Source organism: Plasmopara halstedii, assembly GCF_900000015.1.
Source record: "Plasmopara halstedii genome assembly, contig: Scaffold_2386, whole genome shotgun sequence".
Lineage (NCBI taxonomy): Eukaryota > Oomycota > Peronosporomycetes > Peronosporales > Peronosporaceae > Plasmopara > Plasmopara halstedii.
This window is the reverse complement of record NW_020189293.1, coordinates 732499-750966: the sequence shown is the minus strand read 5'-3', so window position 1 is coordinate 750966 and position 18468 is coordinate 732499. Positions and strand designations below refer to the sequence as shown.

At 46.9% G+C, this 18468-nt stretch overlaps 1 protein-coding gene across 1 annotated transcript; it reads right to left on the bottom strand.

Moving 5' to 3' along the window:
- Positions 1-17993: 17993 nt before the first annotated feature.
- Positions 17994-18412, bottom strand: PHALS_03593 (catalase peroxidase hpi; the record flags this gene model as incomplete). Its single annotated transcript, XM_024717832.1, has 2 exons — positions 17994-18347; positions 18395-18412. The coding sequence occupies 2 exons, from the start codon at positions 18410-18412 to the stop codon at positions 17994-17996; spliced, it is 372 nt and encodes a 123-aa protein (XP_024583292.1).
- Positions 18413-18468: the final 56 nt, after the last annotated feature.

Sequence of the window (18468 nt, the reverse complement as noted above, 5' to 3'; positions counted from 1 at the left end):
CGAAAGAGCTACGACAGCCCCGCTGCACTTGGTAGCACTTGTAGTCAATCTACACCTGAGTGGTTACGACTGACCCTCAGAGAGAATGGAGCATTTCTCTTAATTGCCCAGGGCATGCGAGACGGGCTTCATAAACTGATGTCTTTGCTTAGCTTGAGGGCGTACAACACCTCGCTTCGCAAGGACCTGAAGCGATCAGCGCGCACCTAGAGGCGTTTTAGGGCTGTGAAAATTCTCTGCTAGAGCACCTAGAGAAGAGGATATTGGCGTCGATAGTGTCCATGACACCACCTTCGAGGATGGATAACTCCCCATGCCCCAAGTCGCTAATATGAGTATTAGGGCAATCAAGGGAAAGGATGGGGAGAATCTCCTGCTCTGGATGAGAGAGATCGAGATGGTCATGACATCCGCCATGGTTCAGGCCGAGCAACAGCACGTTGCGTTAGCTATCCCCAAGCTTGGTGGTCGAGCGCAAGACGGGCACTAATTTGGTCGAAACGGTACTTCTCTCCTACACGGAGCTGAAGTTACAGCTTTAACGAGTGTTCTCGCCGCCTAACTAGGCACATCGCGTGCGATCGTGATTCCTTGACGTCCGACTGGGCAGGAAAAAATTTGTGGACTTTGTCCAAGAGTTAATTTCTCTCATTGCTGGTACGGAAGCCGAGTTTCTCCCCGAGGCGGTCACAGTGACCGTCGTTTTGGAGGGCCTCCGTACTGGCGTGGCCAGAATGGAAGTCTTCCGTGTGCACCCCGGATCTTTTGAAATAGCGGTGAATGTGGCGTTGAATGCTTAATTTAGCTTTGTGTCGTACAACTTGGCTGGGATGCACACTGTAGCAGCTTGTCGAGCGGGCTTAAGCCAATGGATCTAAGCTATGCTGGGAAAGAGGAGGGAGAGCTCCGAGCTGCCGAGCAGCGTGTAAACACTCGACTGTGTTTGGCTGTGGAGACATCTATCACCTTCGGATTGGTTGTCCCCTGCGCAAGGCGCATCTCGGTTCATCGAGCACACGAACCGCTTCTTACCAGTCTTCTTATTCGTCGCGGGGAAACGACAACACCAAGAAGACGCGAAGTTGTCTGCTTGGGAAGAATTGAGTTTTGTTGGGCTAGAAGTCAGCAATGCCTAGACCCGAAGTGCTCCGTGCTCCTGAACACGGAACGTGTATGCAAGCCGAGCTTACTGGTCGAGGCAGCGATCGGGAAGGGCTTTGAAAAACCATGGAAGATCTTGATCGACTCTGGGGTGTCGGGCAGTCACGCTCGACGCTTCATGATGAAAGGAAGTTAGCTGTATGATGAGGCTCAAAAGGCGAGGATTAGTGACATTGCCTCCGATCTCTTAGCGACGGGGACATGTGTCACGGTGCCGAAGGTCTATGATAGCGTTGAATGCTTAGACTTTTACTTGGATTTAAGATATGACCTCATCCTTGGTTTGGCAGGGTTGGAATACCATGAGTCATGGGTCGACTGAAGGTCGAAGTTGGGTACCACGCGCACGTCTCCTGATGGAGCTTTGGTGAGTCATAACCCCATCTCTGCTAGAAGGCAACAACGCTATTAGCGTTGGCACTAGACCGAGACGGTCAACGTGCTGGAGGTCGGAGAAACCGAGTTGGTGAACACCGATGGTGGTTTGAACTGGAATCCCGAGGATGGTTTGCGGGCTATACGTGGAGTGGCATGTAACCCACTGGGCGCTGCTCAGATATCGAAGCAGTCACTGTATGCCATGGGTAACATGGTCGGACGAGGCCCGAAGAAATTTCGGGCAAGGCCATTCAGATGCGCGTGGAGTGGCACGTTATATACTGAGCGAAGACTGCGGAGCTAGCAATTTTTCGTCGAATGTTGTTGATAACATCAGGGCTCCGGTGGCGTAGGAAATGGGGGAAACACTGGACGACGCTGAATTCGTGTTCCCTCTAGTCTCGCCAAAATGTACAACCACTGCGAAGAGGCGACATATACGCTGTAAGCTAGCTTGAAGACGCCAGGCGCCGACCCTTACTGTGCACAGCGTGCTTCGGACTCTTGAGGTTTTCCGCGCAGCGGTATGCGACACCAGCATGTTGCTCAGCGGAGTCCCGATCGCGACGGACCGCGTCCATAAGAGCTCGAATAGCAACGCGACTCACCAGACGGCGATCGACCCAGTCGTCATCGTCCGCCGCCGACACTTCTCGACGAGAATGGTAGCGTTCACTATCACATGGGACGTCTTGTGAATCGACGTCGTCGTCATGGTCAAACCCAGTATTCTGTGAAGTGGCGGACATATCAAAATTCTGAGAGCTCATGGAAGTTTGAGGTTTCACTTCGGCAAGACTGCCTAGTCGTCGTAAACGCTTATCATCGGAAGGTCATGACGCTTTGCGTCGCCGTAGGGCCATGCGCTGAGTTTAAGCTATGTTTCTAAGCTGCTGCGGTCGCAGACTCACCCATGTGAGTGACCACAGAGCCCGTGGAAGTGTGATGAATTAACTCAGACGTCACAGGGCAACAACCCGAAGGAAGTCTGCGACGCGCCTTGAGTTTGGTAAGCTTAAACCGAAGATGGCGTTTCACGCGCGCTCCCACCTCTTTGTGGCTCGACTGTGAGTTGTACAGCGAGGAAAGTTTTGGTGCCGCTGCACGTCGCTCAAAGAACTCTTCGTCATCTGCAGTGATTTTGCCAGGGAATAGCACCACAGGAATTGTCGGCATCTTTGGTCCAGCAGCGCCTCCGCTTTGAGCACGCAGGCAAGTGCGGTATGTATCCACCGGGATTTCTTGAGGAACCAAAAAGCGAGTTGGCAAGCTTTTCCTTGTCAATCTCAGCTTGTTTAGCGGTACGGGGCCCGATCACGTAGAAGATCAACGATCGAGTGATCGCGTCCTTCGCTTCTGTAGCGGGATCAGCTGAGCGGAAGCCGTATTCCACACAAGACTACGCGCGGCCCTACGTACAGCACTAAACTGCTGGTTCTGTGCATAGTCGAGGTTATTGGTCCTGATACCACTCCCTCCAGAAGTCATGAGTTTGAGAATTGGACATGGTGTTCGTAAGGGTCGAGTAGAGCTCACGTCGCACCGCTGTGGCATATCGACCTCTTCTTTTTCCATTCTGGGAAAGGAGTATCTGACTCGTAGTCGACTTTCTTCGAATCCTCGACGAGGTAATCCATCAACTGTGCCGCGCACGGTCGGGGGTAGATATCACGTCTGTGTTCTTGGTGGTGCGACCCTGTCGCTGGCAATGCGCTGCGCGGTGCTCGGATACCGAGAGCTTGGGCTACGCAGCCCCTAAAGCCATGGTCTTGCAATCCGAGATTGCATTGCGTGCAGGAGACGAAGAAGGGCTCTACCAGCGGGCGTTTTTGGAACCAGCGAATCTGGGTGTCATCTGTGCACACGATGGGAATTCGTGAAGAAGGTCCTGGTGATGTTGTGTTGTCTTAGACACGCAAGCCTTGTTCGAGGTGACAGTTGAATGTGAGCTGTTGGTGCTCACAATATTGATGGGGACCAGTGTAACAGGTTTTCACGTGTATCTGGTATGAAGGGTGTGGGTGGCACAATGATGCGGGTTACACAATATGGTGTGAACACACAATGGTGCGGCTACACTTATACAATAAGTCGGTACATGGCTGGATAGCCGGTAGTTTTACATTTAGTCAGGTTTAATCATAAAGATAAGAAAACCTATTATTTTAGATAGAGACGCCTCCCCACAAATAAAACCAAGAAATACAGTTTAGGTTCTAAACGAAAGAGTGAGTCAAGGTTGTTTTCACTCTTGGGGTAAGTGGAATGCGAACCGCTGTACTCATTCTGGTTCACAGTATAGAACGAAGGACACCGACCTTAACCAAGCTTCTTCTAAGCAAAAGGATTACGGCAACCCCGTTGCAGGTATCTATCAAAGTCTTTGCTACATGTGGGCTGCTCGATTAAGGAATTGTATATAGTCACTACTCGATATAATCGATCCTCAATCTTAAATAATGTCACTTTTGGGATAGCTGAGCAGTCTAGGAATCTGTTTACAAAGGCTCTTGCTTCCTCCGGATTTGTGTGAATTCATCTTCAGCGTATTTCTCATTGCGGACTCGGTGACTGAAAATAGTTTTTCTGCAAGGTGAACGGCAACCTTGTTAAACTTAGAAGCACTTGAAGTGAACGCCTCATTAAAGAACTTAATTCTCTGCTGAGGTGAATCATGAGATGTTCAAGCATGTGCCTTTGAAAAAAATTGAACCAGATTAGTATCCTCATGTCGTTGATTACGGAGGGTCAAGGAATTGGCAGCCATCGAGTCGGATGTTGGAATTTATCGCTTAAAGGCGTTCAATAGCTGCGAAAATACACTCTTTTTTAACTCTAAGAAAGCCAAAACCAGGCGCTAAAATATAGCAAATGGTTCCCACTGTGAGGCCGCTAATGTTGAGGGTCCAGCTCTTTAAGGGCAAGTGCAACAAAACTTTCTCCTCCAGACACAGTGGGTTCAGATGACAACAAATATAACATGCTCCAAATGAAGTAACAGCATGTCGCGATTGCGATCTCAACACTAGGATGATGTGTGCGAAAGCTGGCGCTAATGTAACTTTGTGATAAAGCGATTTCTAACATGGAAAGTATCCAGCGCTGTACGTCACAGATGTTTGCACGGAATACGCGGAAATATCGGAAGCGTTATTAATGCCTTGTCTATCCGTCAAGTATGGTTAAATTGGCATACAAGACTCAAGAGTAATATACCTCGCAATGCTGTCGGAATGGTTTTTGTAGCGGTTACGGTTACCATCTGTATATAATGTGCAGGACCTTCCTCTCATCATACCTATGTCAAGGAAGCGATAAGTGCAGCATTAAAAGCTCAGTACACGTTTCATACTGGGGAAGCCAGACATGGTTCCAAATGGAAGATCATTAAGCGCGCCTAAGGCAACGGACTTCATCTTAGCTAGTGAGACGATAATCTCGTGGCCCGAGTAGCTCGGTGATACCACAGATATTTTGTCTGTGTTGGTAAATTATATGCGGCTTTCTCCTTCCTCCTAATCTCTTGACTGAAAAAGATAATTGGTCGAGCTTCCAAGCATGGTAGTATGACGAACGCTTCCATGAAAAAGAAATATATAGGGTACATTGTACCTTGTAGAGGTGGTCAACCGCACTGAAAGGAGCCGTTTTTCTCGAAGGCCAGAATGGTTACTTGCTAGCCTCAAACATCAACGTCCCCGTGTTGCTAATTTTATCAAAGCTTTGTGCAGCTGAAGATTTAATTTTGATAGTATGTGGAGCGTCGTGCAATAACGTGTGGCGCAGGATTATCAAGACAAGAAGCCAGTACACGTCAAAGAGAAAGTTCCAAATACGAATATGAGAATTGGTCATCTTGAAATTTGAACATAACATATATCGAAGGGGATTTCATGTAACTTCTAAGGACAGTGACAACAGCGTAAAACGCTACTTCGTCGTAACTATGATTCGAGGTATGATCACATTTAGGGATGACTTGGCTTGAAAGCCACAACCTTCGGACTAACTAAAGTCGAAAAGGTAGGTGCTGCGCATGCATTCCCTTCGTGAGACAGAGACGCGACTCTGTCTCACCAGAAAGCATGAAGTATTGTGACACGACCACAAAACTTCGAAAGTATCTGTTCACGACATGAAATTATCCGAATTGTCCGAAGTGGTGATTCCAGCTACCTCGAGTAATTTTCGGAAGGTAAAGCGGGGCGAACAGCGGTCTCATGATGATACATAATGACAGCAGTTTTACTACACAGTGTCGACAGGAAATCTTTACTAAGACCCGAATAACTCGTACTGTCTCTTGTGAGTATAGTAATTTGCTTGCGTAAGTCGGCATACCTTGTGATAAGTCCGTTGAGATAAGAAGCAACTAGGTGTCGCACTCTCCTGTCTATTCCACGTGACCGATTAGCGACTCATTAGATTTGCCAGGCCTTGAACTAACTAGCAAATGAACCCGAGACGGTGAAGTCCTAGGAAAGATAAGTTTGGTTCAGCTTGTCATCTGTATTTCGTCGTTAAGAGCACATCATAACTGCTGGGGAGCGAAGAGAAGAGTATAACGAATATATATTAAAAAAAGCTGCCAAACCATTTAATACTTTGCTGATTGGATATCACGACGTGGCGAAAAGAGACCTACTACTCCTGTTACCTTTGAATTGAGAGATCATCATGAGGTTGATTGGATTCTAAGGCCATACAAAGGCAGTTGGTGACGTCATAGCCAATCTTATCTGCGCGACGCAAGAAATAGAGCTTGCGATAGAAGGTAAGTCTTTCGCTTTGGCGCCATTTTCTGTTTCAGAAAGGCTAGCGCTTAGTTGCATGATAATATTACGCTTAAGGCAGCTATATGTCGGGCGTCAATCTAGGAAACGATTTGCCGTAGAACAGCCTCACCGTTTGCATTATGTTTGGTGCCCATGACCTGCTCGATATAATGTTTTTAGCTCTAAAGTAATCGGCAAAATTTTTATCATACTTTTAATCAGCTATTCGCCATTACAGACAAGTATGTCTTTGCGACGAAAAATTACGATTTTGGGCTTCTCCATTTAGCGCCTTAGCTTGCGGTATATACATTTGAAAAATTGCTGCTGTGAAATCCCCTTATCATCTGTCACGATCAAGGTTGCAAAAGCTTCTTGGCTTGCCTAAATTCTATTATACAGCATATTTAAACGACTTGGGCTCCTTACCCATCTTTCCGAAAAAAAATTTGAATATTAAAAAAAATTTAAGATATTTCCAATGGTGCTTGTGTTGGAACAGTAGGTGGTCTCCAGGTCTGTCAAAAAAAAGAGCATATGTTTTCAGGCTCTTTCAAATCTATATCAACCATTCCAGTTGTCTGGGGATGGTTCGGCCTTTGCAATAGACCATCCTTCAGTCCAACCAGACGCCGATGGCATAGGTGCTAGATTGCGTCCAGTTTACGCGAGCTAAAAGCTGCAGAAATGTATTTGCCCGAGCGAAACAAGGAGCATCCAGCCTTAGTAGTACAGTCTTCAGCGTTAGAGTGCACCTGTTAATACTAGGACGCTTGTGATTTATACAGATCATACGTCGTTGCGTGCCGCGACGTCGTCACCTTGCCTCTCGAAGAGAATGACAAAAAAATGTCCTCATTTTTCACGTATACTTCGAGATAAGGTATAACCCATATCTGCATAATGTGGTAGTAGATGCGTTTTTGCATTGGCCCGATTATGAATTGACGCATGTCACGATGGTGCGCCGACAATTGATGAGGTGACACATACAGCGCGCAGATGAGAAGCAACATAGCTTGCGTTGATAAATCTTATTAACGCAAGTATTTGAGAGATCAGATGCCGCTATATATGAAAGAACACGATTTTGCATTTTTGAAGTTTTTCGCTTTTTTAAACTTGCTGAATTTACGACATTAATTCACTGGACAAAACTGTGATGCTACCTCACGATGAAAGCCTCAAGTATAAAATTATGTAGTAGGCACAAAATACTAACGTTGGTCGACCACCTCAGAATTGTATTTGAGTTTTGTAATGGCTGTGCATTGATGATCTAACGCATACGAATGTGTGAGAAGGTATATGTGCATGAAAGTATGGATTTAACCTTCACTGCACGCGGCGATAGACGAGTTCTGTAACGGAGTTACACGTACCCTCGTATATAAGGGCGGATCACACAAGATGGTGTGACCGTTCATAGATATAGATCGCACAAGTTGGTTGATCATACAAAGGTGTGGTTTCGCCGCAACAAGAAGCCACTACGTTGCAGGACTGCCAGCTATATGAGAAATAAAAATTAGGTGTTAGTTCACTAATTAGGTATTAATATATTAATCAGGAATAGCGAAGGTTTTAAATATTGGCGGCTCTGCCGTAAATAGATAGAATAACTAAATACATTTTCAGTTTTGAACGAAAGAGCGTCTTTACCTTGGTAAGATTTTGAGTACTTTTAGAGGTGGCGGTTTGCAATCCGCTTGACTCATACTGGTTCTTTTTGAGAACGTAAGGTCGGTAAAGTTATCTTTGCTTCCTCTAAGCAAAGAGCTACGGCAGCCCCGCTGCACTTGGTAACACTCGTAGATATTAGACGACTTAGTCGTTACGATTGATCCCTTTGTGAGAATGGAGCAATACTCATATTTTTCGCAGAGCATGCAGAACGAGCTTATTAAGCTGATGCCTTGGCTGGGCTCTGAGTGCGTGTAATACCTTGATTTGTAAGGTACCGAGGCGATAAGCACGCGCCTAGAGGCGTTTTCAGATTGTATAAATGCTCTGTTTGAGCACCTACAGCATAAGGTGTCGGCGTCGACAGCGTCCATAACGCCACCGTCGACGACGGATATCTCCTTCTGACCCAGCGTACTCATGATAAGCGTTACGACCTTCGAGGGCAAAGATGGAGAGAACCTCCTGCTCTGGGTAAGAGAGACCGGGATGGCTATGGCTTCCGCCATGCTCCAGTATGAGCAACGGCGCTTTGGCTCTTGTTTGGACCAAGCTCAAGGGCCGAGCGCAATAATGGACATAAATACGCAGTACTGCGGCGTTCCTTCCCTAGAAGGAGCCGAAGTGGCAGTTTTTGCGATAGTTTTCGCCGCCTAACCAGGCATATCGCATGCGATCGTGCTTCTTAGCCGCCCGACAGAACAAGTAGAAGTTGCTTAACTTTTTCCGAGAGTTGAAAATTTGAATTGTCGGGATGGCAGCCAATCCTCTCCCCGAGGCGGTCACAGTGACCATCTTTTTGGAGGGCCGCCCCACTGGCGCGGCCAGAATGGAAGTCCTCCGTGTGCATCCGTCTTTTTTGAAGAAGCGGTGAATGTGGCATTGGATGCCTTATTCAACTTTAAATTAGCGCAAATTGGTGAGAATGCACAACCTTAGAGCTCGTCGAGCGGGCCTGAGCCACTGGATCTCGGCTATGCTGAGAAAGAGGATGAAGAGCTTGGAGCTGCCGAGCTGCCGAGCAGCGTGTAAACACCCAACCATGTTTTGCCTTTTGAGACACCCGTCACCTTTGGACTAATTGTCCCCTGCGCAAGGCGCGTAAAGGCGCGTCGAGCTGACGTCCCGCTTCTAATCAATCTGGTTTGTCGGAGACCCAGTAGGCGTGGGGCAGTGCTCTACTGTCACTGCTCACTTAGCGACGGAAACTTGTGTCACTGTGTCGAGAATACCAGTACACCTCGACGTCAAGTTTCCTGACTTCGATAGCGTGGAACGCCGCTTAGGCTTAGGTTTGGATGCAAGGTATGATCGTATCTTTTGCATGAAATGTTTGGAACACCATGAGCCATGCATTGATTGGTTGTCGAAGACATTGGGCGCGACGCGCACGTCTCTCGGTGGAGCTTTTGTGAGTCATGAACCCATCTCTGCTAGGAAGCAAAAACGCTATAGGCGCGGGCACTGGACCAAGACAATCAATGAGCTGGATATCGAAGTATCCGAGTTGTTGAACACAGATGGTGTACCAGACAAGTGTTCCGAGCATGGCTCGTGGACTTGTTACCCATTAAGCACTGCTCAAGTACCGAAGTAGCTGCTTCATGCCAATCGTGGCATGGTCGGCCAAAGTCCGAGGCATCCAGGGCGAGGCCCCAGTGATGCTCGTGGAGCGGTGCGTAATCTACTGAGCACAACTCACATTACGAAGCAGTTGCTGCATGTCAACTGTTGCATGGTCGGACGAGGTCCAAGACATCGTAATCAAGGCCCTTCGGATGTGCGTGGGTGGCACGTTATCTACTGGGGTGAAAAATGTGGAACTAGCAGCTCTACATCTGATGATGTTATAAACATCAAGGCTCCAATGTACGGGGGCACTGGACAACGCTGAGTGCGTGTTTCCACTGGTCTCGATAAGACGTAAAACCTTTATAGAATAGTGACGGCGATGCCGTATGATAAATGCAAGACGCAGGACGTCGACTCTAACCCAGGGTGTGTCTACCGTTGACGAATACGCGATTGACACCTGCCCAAAGAGCAATGTGGCGTCACTGAGACTATTTTTGTGCAAAGCACGAGGCAGGAATGGTGTATGAGCGCATGTTTCCCTACGATTTGTGTCCGGAAGCCGAGCTACAAGTGCGGTATCGTTCACGCTTACAATAAGCTAAATGCTAACGCCATTCCGGCACTAACGCCAAATTCTAGAAAGCATGTTCTCCAGAGCAATATGATTGACTGTACAAAGTACAGCGCATTTGACTCGGATGATGGGTATTACCAATTGCTCATGACAGCGAGTGATGTTTTGCTGACAGCAATGAGTGCTCCATGTGGAACGCTCTGGGACTGGTTGGTGATGCCCCGAGGGCTGTCAAATGCATCAGCAACAATTAATCGACTTGTGACGCAGTTGGTCAGGTCCCACTAGGCGTATGCACAAATATTCTTTAACAAAATCTTCGTCCACGTTCGCGAGGGGCAAGGGAGGACAGATGAAGAAAACCGCATCGTCTATTCGAGAGCGGTGCTCGAGTACATGCGCACGAATAAGCGGAACGCCAATGTCGATAACTGCATTCTTGGCGCGGAGAACATACTTCTTTTAGGGGGCTTCATTGGGAAGCGTGGACTTTGACCGGACCCGCTAAGGTCAAGGCGATTGTGGACTTGCCGGTTCCAAAAAACCAAAAGGACTTGCACAAGTGCCTAGCCTCGCCATCTACTTGCCCAAATACAGCGCAAAGTATGCGGAAATGGCAGGGCCATTGTCGAATATACTTAAAAAGAATACGGAATAGTGTTGGGACACCGAGCATCGGGAGGCCGTTGACAAGGTCAAACACAAGATTTGTCATGCACCAATACTGGCGTTACCGATTCCGATTGTACGTTTAGTATCGTCTGTGACGTTTGGACTTTGCCATTGGCTGTGCACTGCTGCAAGTAGACGCCGGGGTGCGCGATCGGGCGATCGCGCTCGAATCTCGCCAGCTTAATGCTGTGAAGAGGAGCTACCCAGTTCATAGCAAAGCAGTTGTTGTGATGAAGGATGCACTTATCAAGATCAGGGTTCACCTGCTTGGCTCAAAGCCGATTCTGATATACATAGACCCTGGGTCATTACGCACTGCGGCTCAGTCACCTCACCTCTCGCACAGTATGGCCGGGTGACTGTGATTTCTTGCAGAATTTAACTTTGAAATGAAGAAAAAGCCAGGAAAGCAGAATGCTTTGGCCGATGCGTTGTCACGCAGATCGGATTATGAGCTTGCCCATGTGACGACAGCGACGTCGTCAGTGACGGATTCTGATCCGCGCCGCATAGGCGGGTGAGGGTATGTGTGTAGCGCTGCTACAGGCTCTCGGAAGCAAGGTGGTTAGAAATCGGACAAAAAAATGTCGGAGCGATTGCGCCCACGGTTACACCGATGTTCGTTAAAAAAAGTTTTTTTCTAATTTAGCACATATTCGACGGGTACGCCACGGATTGTGGCTTCTCAGGATGAGGATTTGAAGTACCATATCCTCTATGAGGCCCACGACACCCCATTCCGTGGTCATCTCGGTCGTGAGAAGACGTTGAGGTGCCACTTCTGGTGACCTCGGCTGTACAAATCGGCTAGCACATATGTGTGAGCGTGTGCGACGTGTCAAAGGGTGAAACCCTATCCGAATGCAACGGGCCCCTGACCAGTCTACCGGGACCCTTCGGTTGTTAACAGTCCATGGGTATGTACTTTGTGTTTGGCCTGCCCAAGGGCCTCGCGGACAAAACTGGTGTCGTGGTCTTTGTCGACCGTTTGAGCAAAATTGCTTATCTTGCGACAGTGCCGGAAACCATCGACGGTGTGGGTACAGCGCCGCAGTTTGTGGAACGTGTCTTTCGACAGCATGGACTCCCGGAGTCTAATGTCGCTGATAGATACCCGCGCTTTACTGGGAATTTTTGGTCTACGCTCTTCAGGGTGCTGGGCACCCAATTTACTATGTTAACAGCGGACCATCCGCATTGTGATGGTCAAACTGAGCGCGTGATTCACGTCGTTGAAGTCGTTGTTCGCAGCGTCTGCATTGAGACACCAAAGCGCAGGAGCGCTATGCTGAAACTCTTAGATTTCAGTGCACGCGTCTACCAGCTACACCCGTTAATTCTTTTAATTCTTGCGCCGTCATCCCATAGCTGAGGATTTGACGAGATAGGAATAGCCGAGAGGCTAGCTGATGTCAGCCCCACACAGGGCGTAAAGAAGTCCACGACTTCCTGTCTACCAGAACGAGTGTCGATCGACACGTTCGCGATGCGATGCTGAAAGCCAAGAGATGCAGAGAAAATATGCAGATGGAAAAGGAGGAAAAAAAGTTGAAAACATTAAGGTCGGAGACTTGGTTTTGTGAAATGCTTAAAATCTTCCTACACATGCAGTTTCTGCTGTCCTTAACACGAAGCTGCGTCCCGGTTTATAGGACCTTATAAGGTCGCGGCCAAGCGGGGACTTGCGTACACGCTAAACCTTCCGAGAAAGATTCGCATCCACTCGGTGTTTTATGTGGGCTTTCACAAGCCGTCCGGTATTTCGGCGCAAGTGAACGCGAAAGGCGGCGCCCAAAGGCGCTTGACCACCCAGGATCCGGACCAGCAACTGATTATGGGCACAAAGTACGACTATTTCCGTTTCCAACGACGCAAAGCACGCCACCGTCGCAAAAAGTGACGCATTCGTCTTCTCGACGGTTAGGAGCCGATCCGACAGTGCTTGATTGACCTCAACGTGAGACAGTCAGTGCACAAAGTACAACAAGCTTTCGAGTTCTTCAGCACAGCAGTAATCGACCTCAGATTGATACTCAACGGAGTGCCGATGACGATGGACTTTGTCCTTCGAGGTTAGAAGAGCTTCATGAGTTACCAGACGGCGATCGACCCAGTCCTCATCGCCCGCCGCCGACTCCACTCGAGAAAAACGAAAGCGTCCACTACCATGTAGAACACCGTGTGGGTCGACAGGTTTAAATTCAATATATTAGAAAGTGGCGGGGACACGCAATCTTTGAGAACTTGCGAGAGTTTGAGGTGTCACTGCGACTAGACTGTCCAGACGTCATGGACGCTTTCGATCATAAGGTTCTTATTGCTTCGCATCGTCGCGCGCCCCGCGTTTCTCAGCGGTAATCCTAGAAGCCGACGTTCCGTGAGCGGAGCTCAAGATATGCTTCTAAGCTGCTGTGGTCGTAGACTCACCCATGTTAAAAAACACACAGCTCATGCGAGCGTTATGGATTATTCTATGCGTCGCAGGGCGACAACACGCAAAAAGTCAGTGTTGCACCTTGAGTTTGGCAAACTCAAATAGAAGCTGGCATTCCACGCGCACGTCAAACTCCTTGTGGCTCCACTGTAACGAGAACAGCGAGAGATTTTTGGTGCCGCTGCATTAATCACTCAAAAGAATCTCATCATCTCCGGCGGTTTCGTCAGGGGCGAGCACTGTCCGCATTGCAGGTTCAGGAGCGTCTCCCCTTTGAGCTCAAAGTCGAACGCTGTGCCGATCCAATGGGATTTGCTGGGGTACCAAGAAGCGAGCTCGGAGAGCTTTCTGCTGGTCAATCTCAGCTTGTATAGTGGCTGGGGGCCTGACAATGTAGACGCCTAATGATCTAGTGATCGCGTCTTTTGCTTCAGTAGCGCGACCCGCCCGAGCGAGAGCCGAACTTCACACGAGAATTTAGGACAGAACGCGCACGAGGGCCGCCCTGTGGACAGCCTCCAACTGCTGCTCCTGTGCCTTGTCGAGGCAATTGGTAACTATACCACGACCCCTGGATGGCGAGAGGTCGAGGAACGGACACGGTTTCCGCAAGGTTCGAGGTAGGTCACGTCGCGCCGTTGGCGCACCTCGACGAGGGAATCCGCCGTTTGGCTCGGTTGCCGAGGGCTTTGGATGCGCTTCCAGTGTTGCCGTGGACATACTGCCCGGAGATGCACCCCGTGCAGAAGAAGAAGGGCTTAGACCGCGAGCGCCCATGGATCCAGCTAGGCTGGGTGTATTTCGTGTCAAAGCCTTGCGCTTGTTGAGCAACATTGTTCAAATATTTACTTAAAAACGTAACGGTGTCTCAGACACGCGAGCCTCGTATGAGGCGACAGTCACATGTGAATTGTGGATATACACCATTTCGATTGTTGAAAGTGTAACGGGTCACACAAGATGGTGTGACAGTACATAGGTGTGGATTACACAAGCTGTGTAATTAAACATTGGTGTGGCACTACCGTAACAAGAAACCACTACGTAGCAGGGCTACTAATAGTAATGCATATTAATAAGATTTACTTTTCATTTAGGAAAACCTGAAAAATAAAATATAGGCGGCTCTACCGCAAATGAAAAAATAATAACAGTCTCGATTTTGAACAGAAGAGCGTCTTAATCTTGGTTAAGGTTTTACGTACTCTTGGAGATAGCGGATTGCGATCCGCTTAACTCGTACTGGGTCTTGTTAAGAACGTCAGGTCGGTGGCATAAGCTTAACTTTCTCTTAGCAAAGAGTAACGGTATCCCCGCTGCAAGTTTAATGAGACTGGCATTGTAGTCAACGAGAAATAACCCAGATTGAAGATTTCAGCGATACTGCACTCAGTAAGAATACAGAAAATACGTTATTTGCCGCCCACGTGGCTTGTGGTCGCCATTGTGTCAGATAGCCGCACTTTTAACAGAATTTTTGTAAAATCTGTTTAATGTGCTAAAGACCAATGACATAGATTTAAGATCGGGGTGCGATTATTTTTCATATGCGATTTACTTAGTTTAGCAGCCCTCATATACTATAGACCTCTCCTTTACGGAAACATCTTGATAGATACCGATACATCTGTACTAATGAAAATCCACAAAAACATTAAACTGTTGGCAGTTGTATTCATTTGCATGAACACAACATGTGTACACTATTTACCTCATTACAAAGGTAAGCACCCAATCAAAATTCATTACAAATTTGAAGTACTTACCATACAAATACTGACCACAAATACCCTGGAACTGAACATGCAAGATGAATAAACTCAGACTATCTGAAAAACTTTATCAAACATGTCAGAACGATTTGGATTTATCGAAAAGCCATAAAATCAATTTCAGATCTTTGTGGTTATCTATATGCAATCGATTGAAAAGCAAAATTGACGACGTATCATGTCAAGGTTTAAAATGGAAGCGCTTTAGTAATATGAAAATGTATGAACCAGATAGCGGCTGTTTTTCTATCAAAAAAAATATATGGCCGCTAGTACAAATAATGTAAATGCGTACCGTGCTAAAGGATAGACGCAAGGCCAGGTCCTTGATATCTTAGGTAAGCACCTTGTGCTTTATTATCTGTGTTTGTTTCACACTTTCGTTTAAAATCAGCCTAATCTAAAGCAAGCAGTTCATGTGCCAAGGAGTCTGTATATCATCATGCGTCGCTATCAACAGACCATCCAATCTTCAATATATACGGGTGATGGATTTTGACATGCAAGAGTTCGTTTTCGGAGAATATTTCGTCCCATGATTGCTGTAGTAATCTCGAAATGATGCTTAATTGTCACTCCTTAATCGATAAGTCCAGAAACATTTTTTTGTATATGTGCATATGGCATAGCACCCAAATCTTAGCCATCACCATGCTCCACGTAAGTGTCATTCGCATGGCGATTCGAGCATACACGACAAAATGATCTTGGAGGGTTGTTCACAGTGTAACTTAGAATTTGCGAAAAATTTCACGGTGTGTGGTGGTGTATTCACGACGCTCAATAGCGAGTGACCCATGAATTTAGTAGGCTATAACAGCGTAAATAAACAAAGAAGTCGCTATAGTTTGTGGTCTGACATCGAAGCGGAGTTTGTGAATCCAACGTTGCTCGTGTATGTGCCAGTATGTTATCTCGTGTATGTGCCAGAATGTTATCTCATATCAGCTCTCTCTAAAAACCGTTAGGTTGAACAGATATATGAAGCATTGATGAAAAAATCATGAAGTATAATGCACATTTAAAGCGCCGGCTTCGTTTGATATGCAAAAGGGAGGCCGAACGGCTGTGAATATTGTCAACCATCTAGCTGGCCTCAATATAAAAGCCTGAGTTTGAACGTCAATTTGTGTTCGAGTCACACGGTCACGCACACATATTTCAGAAATCACAAAAACACCAAAGGATATCGTGCATTGAACTAGGTGTATTCCTAGATCCAAGCTGTACGCTCGATGCAGCTTGAGCAGTGTGGCGTCGGTAAGACCTTGTAATCTCCACACCGTGGGATATTCGCGTACGATACCAAGGCTAAAAAGCAGGGTGGCACCAAGATTAAGGACGCACTACTGAACAAGGCGTCGAGCATCCTAGATTCGGCGTGGAGATAAAGGCAGCGCAAAAAGTGTCGTTCTCACAATTGTGAGTCAAGTGGCAAGCAGGTTCGAAGTAGCACCTCTGCAGAAAACAGTTCCAGACACAGTTTTAGAGTAACACTTCGACGTTTTGGATGCAGATGAATTCTGAACACGACAAGATATGCCAGCCAGGAACATGATGCTTTTTTCAAAATAGGGAATTTTGGTCTAAAGCAACAATAGATTCAGACTGGCCTCTAATTTTTTTCTTTCGCGCGTATATAAGAAATATACAAGCATTGCCGACAAAGTGAACGGTCCGTTTCCATTATGATGACCACTGCTTCCACGGCGGTAACGATGAGGAACTCGTACATAATGATAAAGAACCTTTTATGTTTCGAACGAAGAATATGTGGCGTGCTTACAATTCGACGGACTCCATTTCATTGATCATGCGGAGCAAAATTCGCAACATTACAAGTAATTTTGATGGAAAGTGCTGAGATAGCTATTCAAATGTAAGTGTCGACAAAGGCCAGTGGCAAAAACAAATCAAGCTGTGCTGTTTGCAGTCTGTACTTGTCCTTATACTAATGCGATTGTCGAGGTTCTTGAAAAACAATATTGAAAAGCTGCGATCCGTGCACTTCTGAACCTACGAAAACAAGCTTGACGAAAGCTGTAGAGAAATGCAGGTCATAACATACGCAAATGCGGATTGGAAACGCAACATAGATGGGTGGCGCTTAGTGTTCAGAGCGATGGCTACGATTGACAATAGTCTCGAGTCTATAGGCGGCACCGAGCTTGGTGAAGGTAGTGAAGGATTTTGTGCTTAAAGTCCTAGGTCCGTGGTTCTCAGTCATGAACAAACGGGAGCTAAGTTGGTCTAAGCAGTAGATCAAGGTACTTTCGGAGTTCCAAGCAATGCAGAGCTAAGCACGTCGACGTTCGTTACCACGTTATCCGAAAATATGGCTCAAGGCATTAATTGTTGAACTGTGGTCGACATAACGAACATAACGAACATACACTGATTAAGATCTAGAGAACAAGTGACTCAAAAACTTTTGAGGGGCGCCGAGGTTTGATCAATAGTATTAGCGGTGCGTGGGGTACGCACCGAACATATTGAAGGTACATCTGATATATTACTGTGGGTGCGGTTTCTAAGCTATTGTAAATGCAGAAAGCGGATGATTTTATATTGTGTAAGCAGAATAGAAGGATATCATTATAGGGTAGCAATACAAAGGAGCGTTTTTGAACAATTGCTTCTTTATGGGTGCATCATATCATTAGAGATATTGTTCCAAATATTGGTAAAAAAAAATCCGCCACGATGTTTCAGCAAATCAATAGCGGTTTTTTGCTCCTTTTCATCAACATACAAATTATCAGATCCATATTTGACTGTTTCATCGACACAATCAGCAGCCGATCTATTCCGCATATGATAAAGAGGACCGAGATCACCCACAAGAAGAAATTTCTTCGCCTATATGTCAAAGAGTAAGTTTTGTTAAGATTAAATTTCATACAGATATACAGAATACTTGACGTTTAGAATAGATGGAATGCAAAATGAGTCTAAATGAAAGCAGCTGTTTAGTAGCTATCAGCTCTGAAGTGGTCAGCCGTCATGACCTTGTGCCAGGCACTCGATAAGACTTTTTTGAAAGCCATCTCATCCTTGGCAAACTTTTCCACCCATATCTTCAGCTCCGGTGCCTCCAGCAGCGCTAAGTCCGTATCAAGCATGTAAATGTCCTTGTTAGTAGCCTTGAATTCCTTCGCCGAGACCGCCGTCCACGATTCGGTCAGCAGCACGGTAAAATACTCATTTGACAACATCGTCGAATTGTTGCTGTACGAACCGCTAAACCCCAATGTCTTTTGTAGCACCACACTCCGCGGGCGACCCGCGAGAGCTACCGCCTCCTCGGGCGATACACCCAAAATCTTAATACCGTCACGCACGGCAATAACAGACGAGCTGTAGTAGTCACGCGGAGCCAAAATTGCATCGCCGTCGCCGTTTGCAGCATCGGTTCGACCGCCAATAAAGTCGATTTTTACGTTC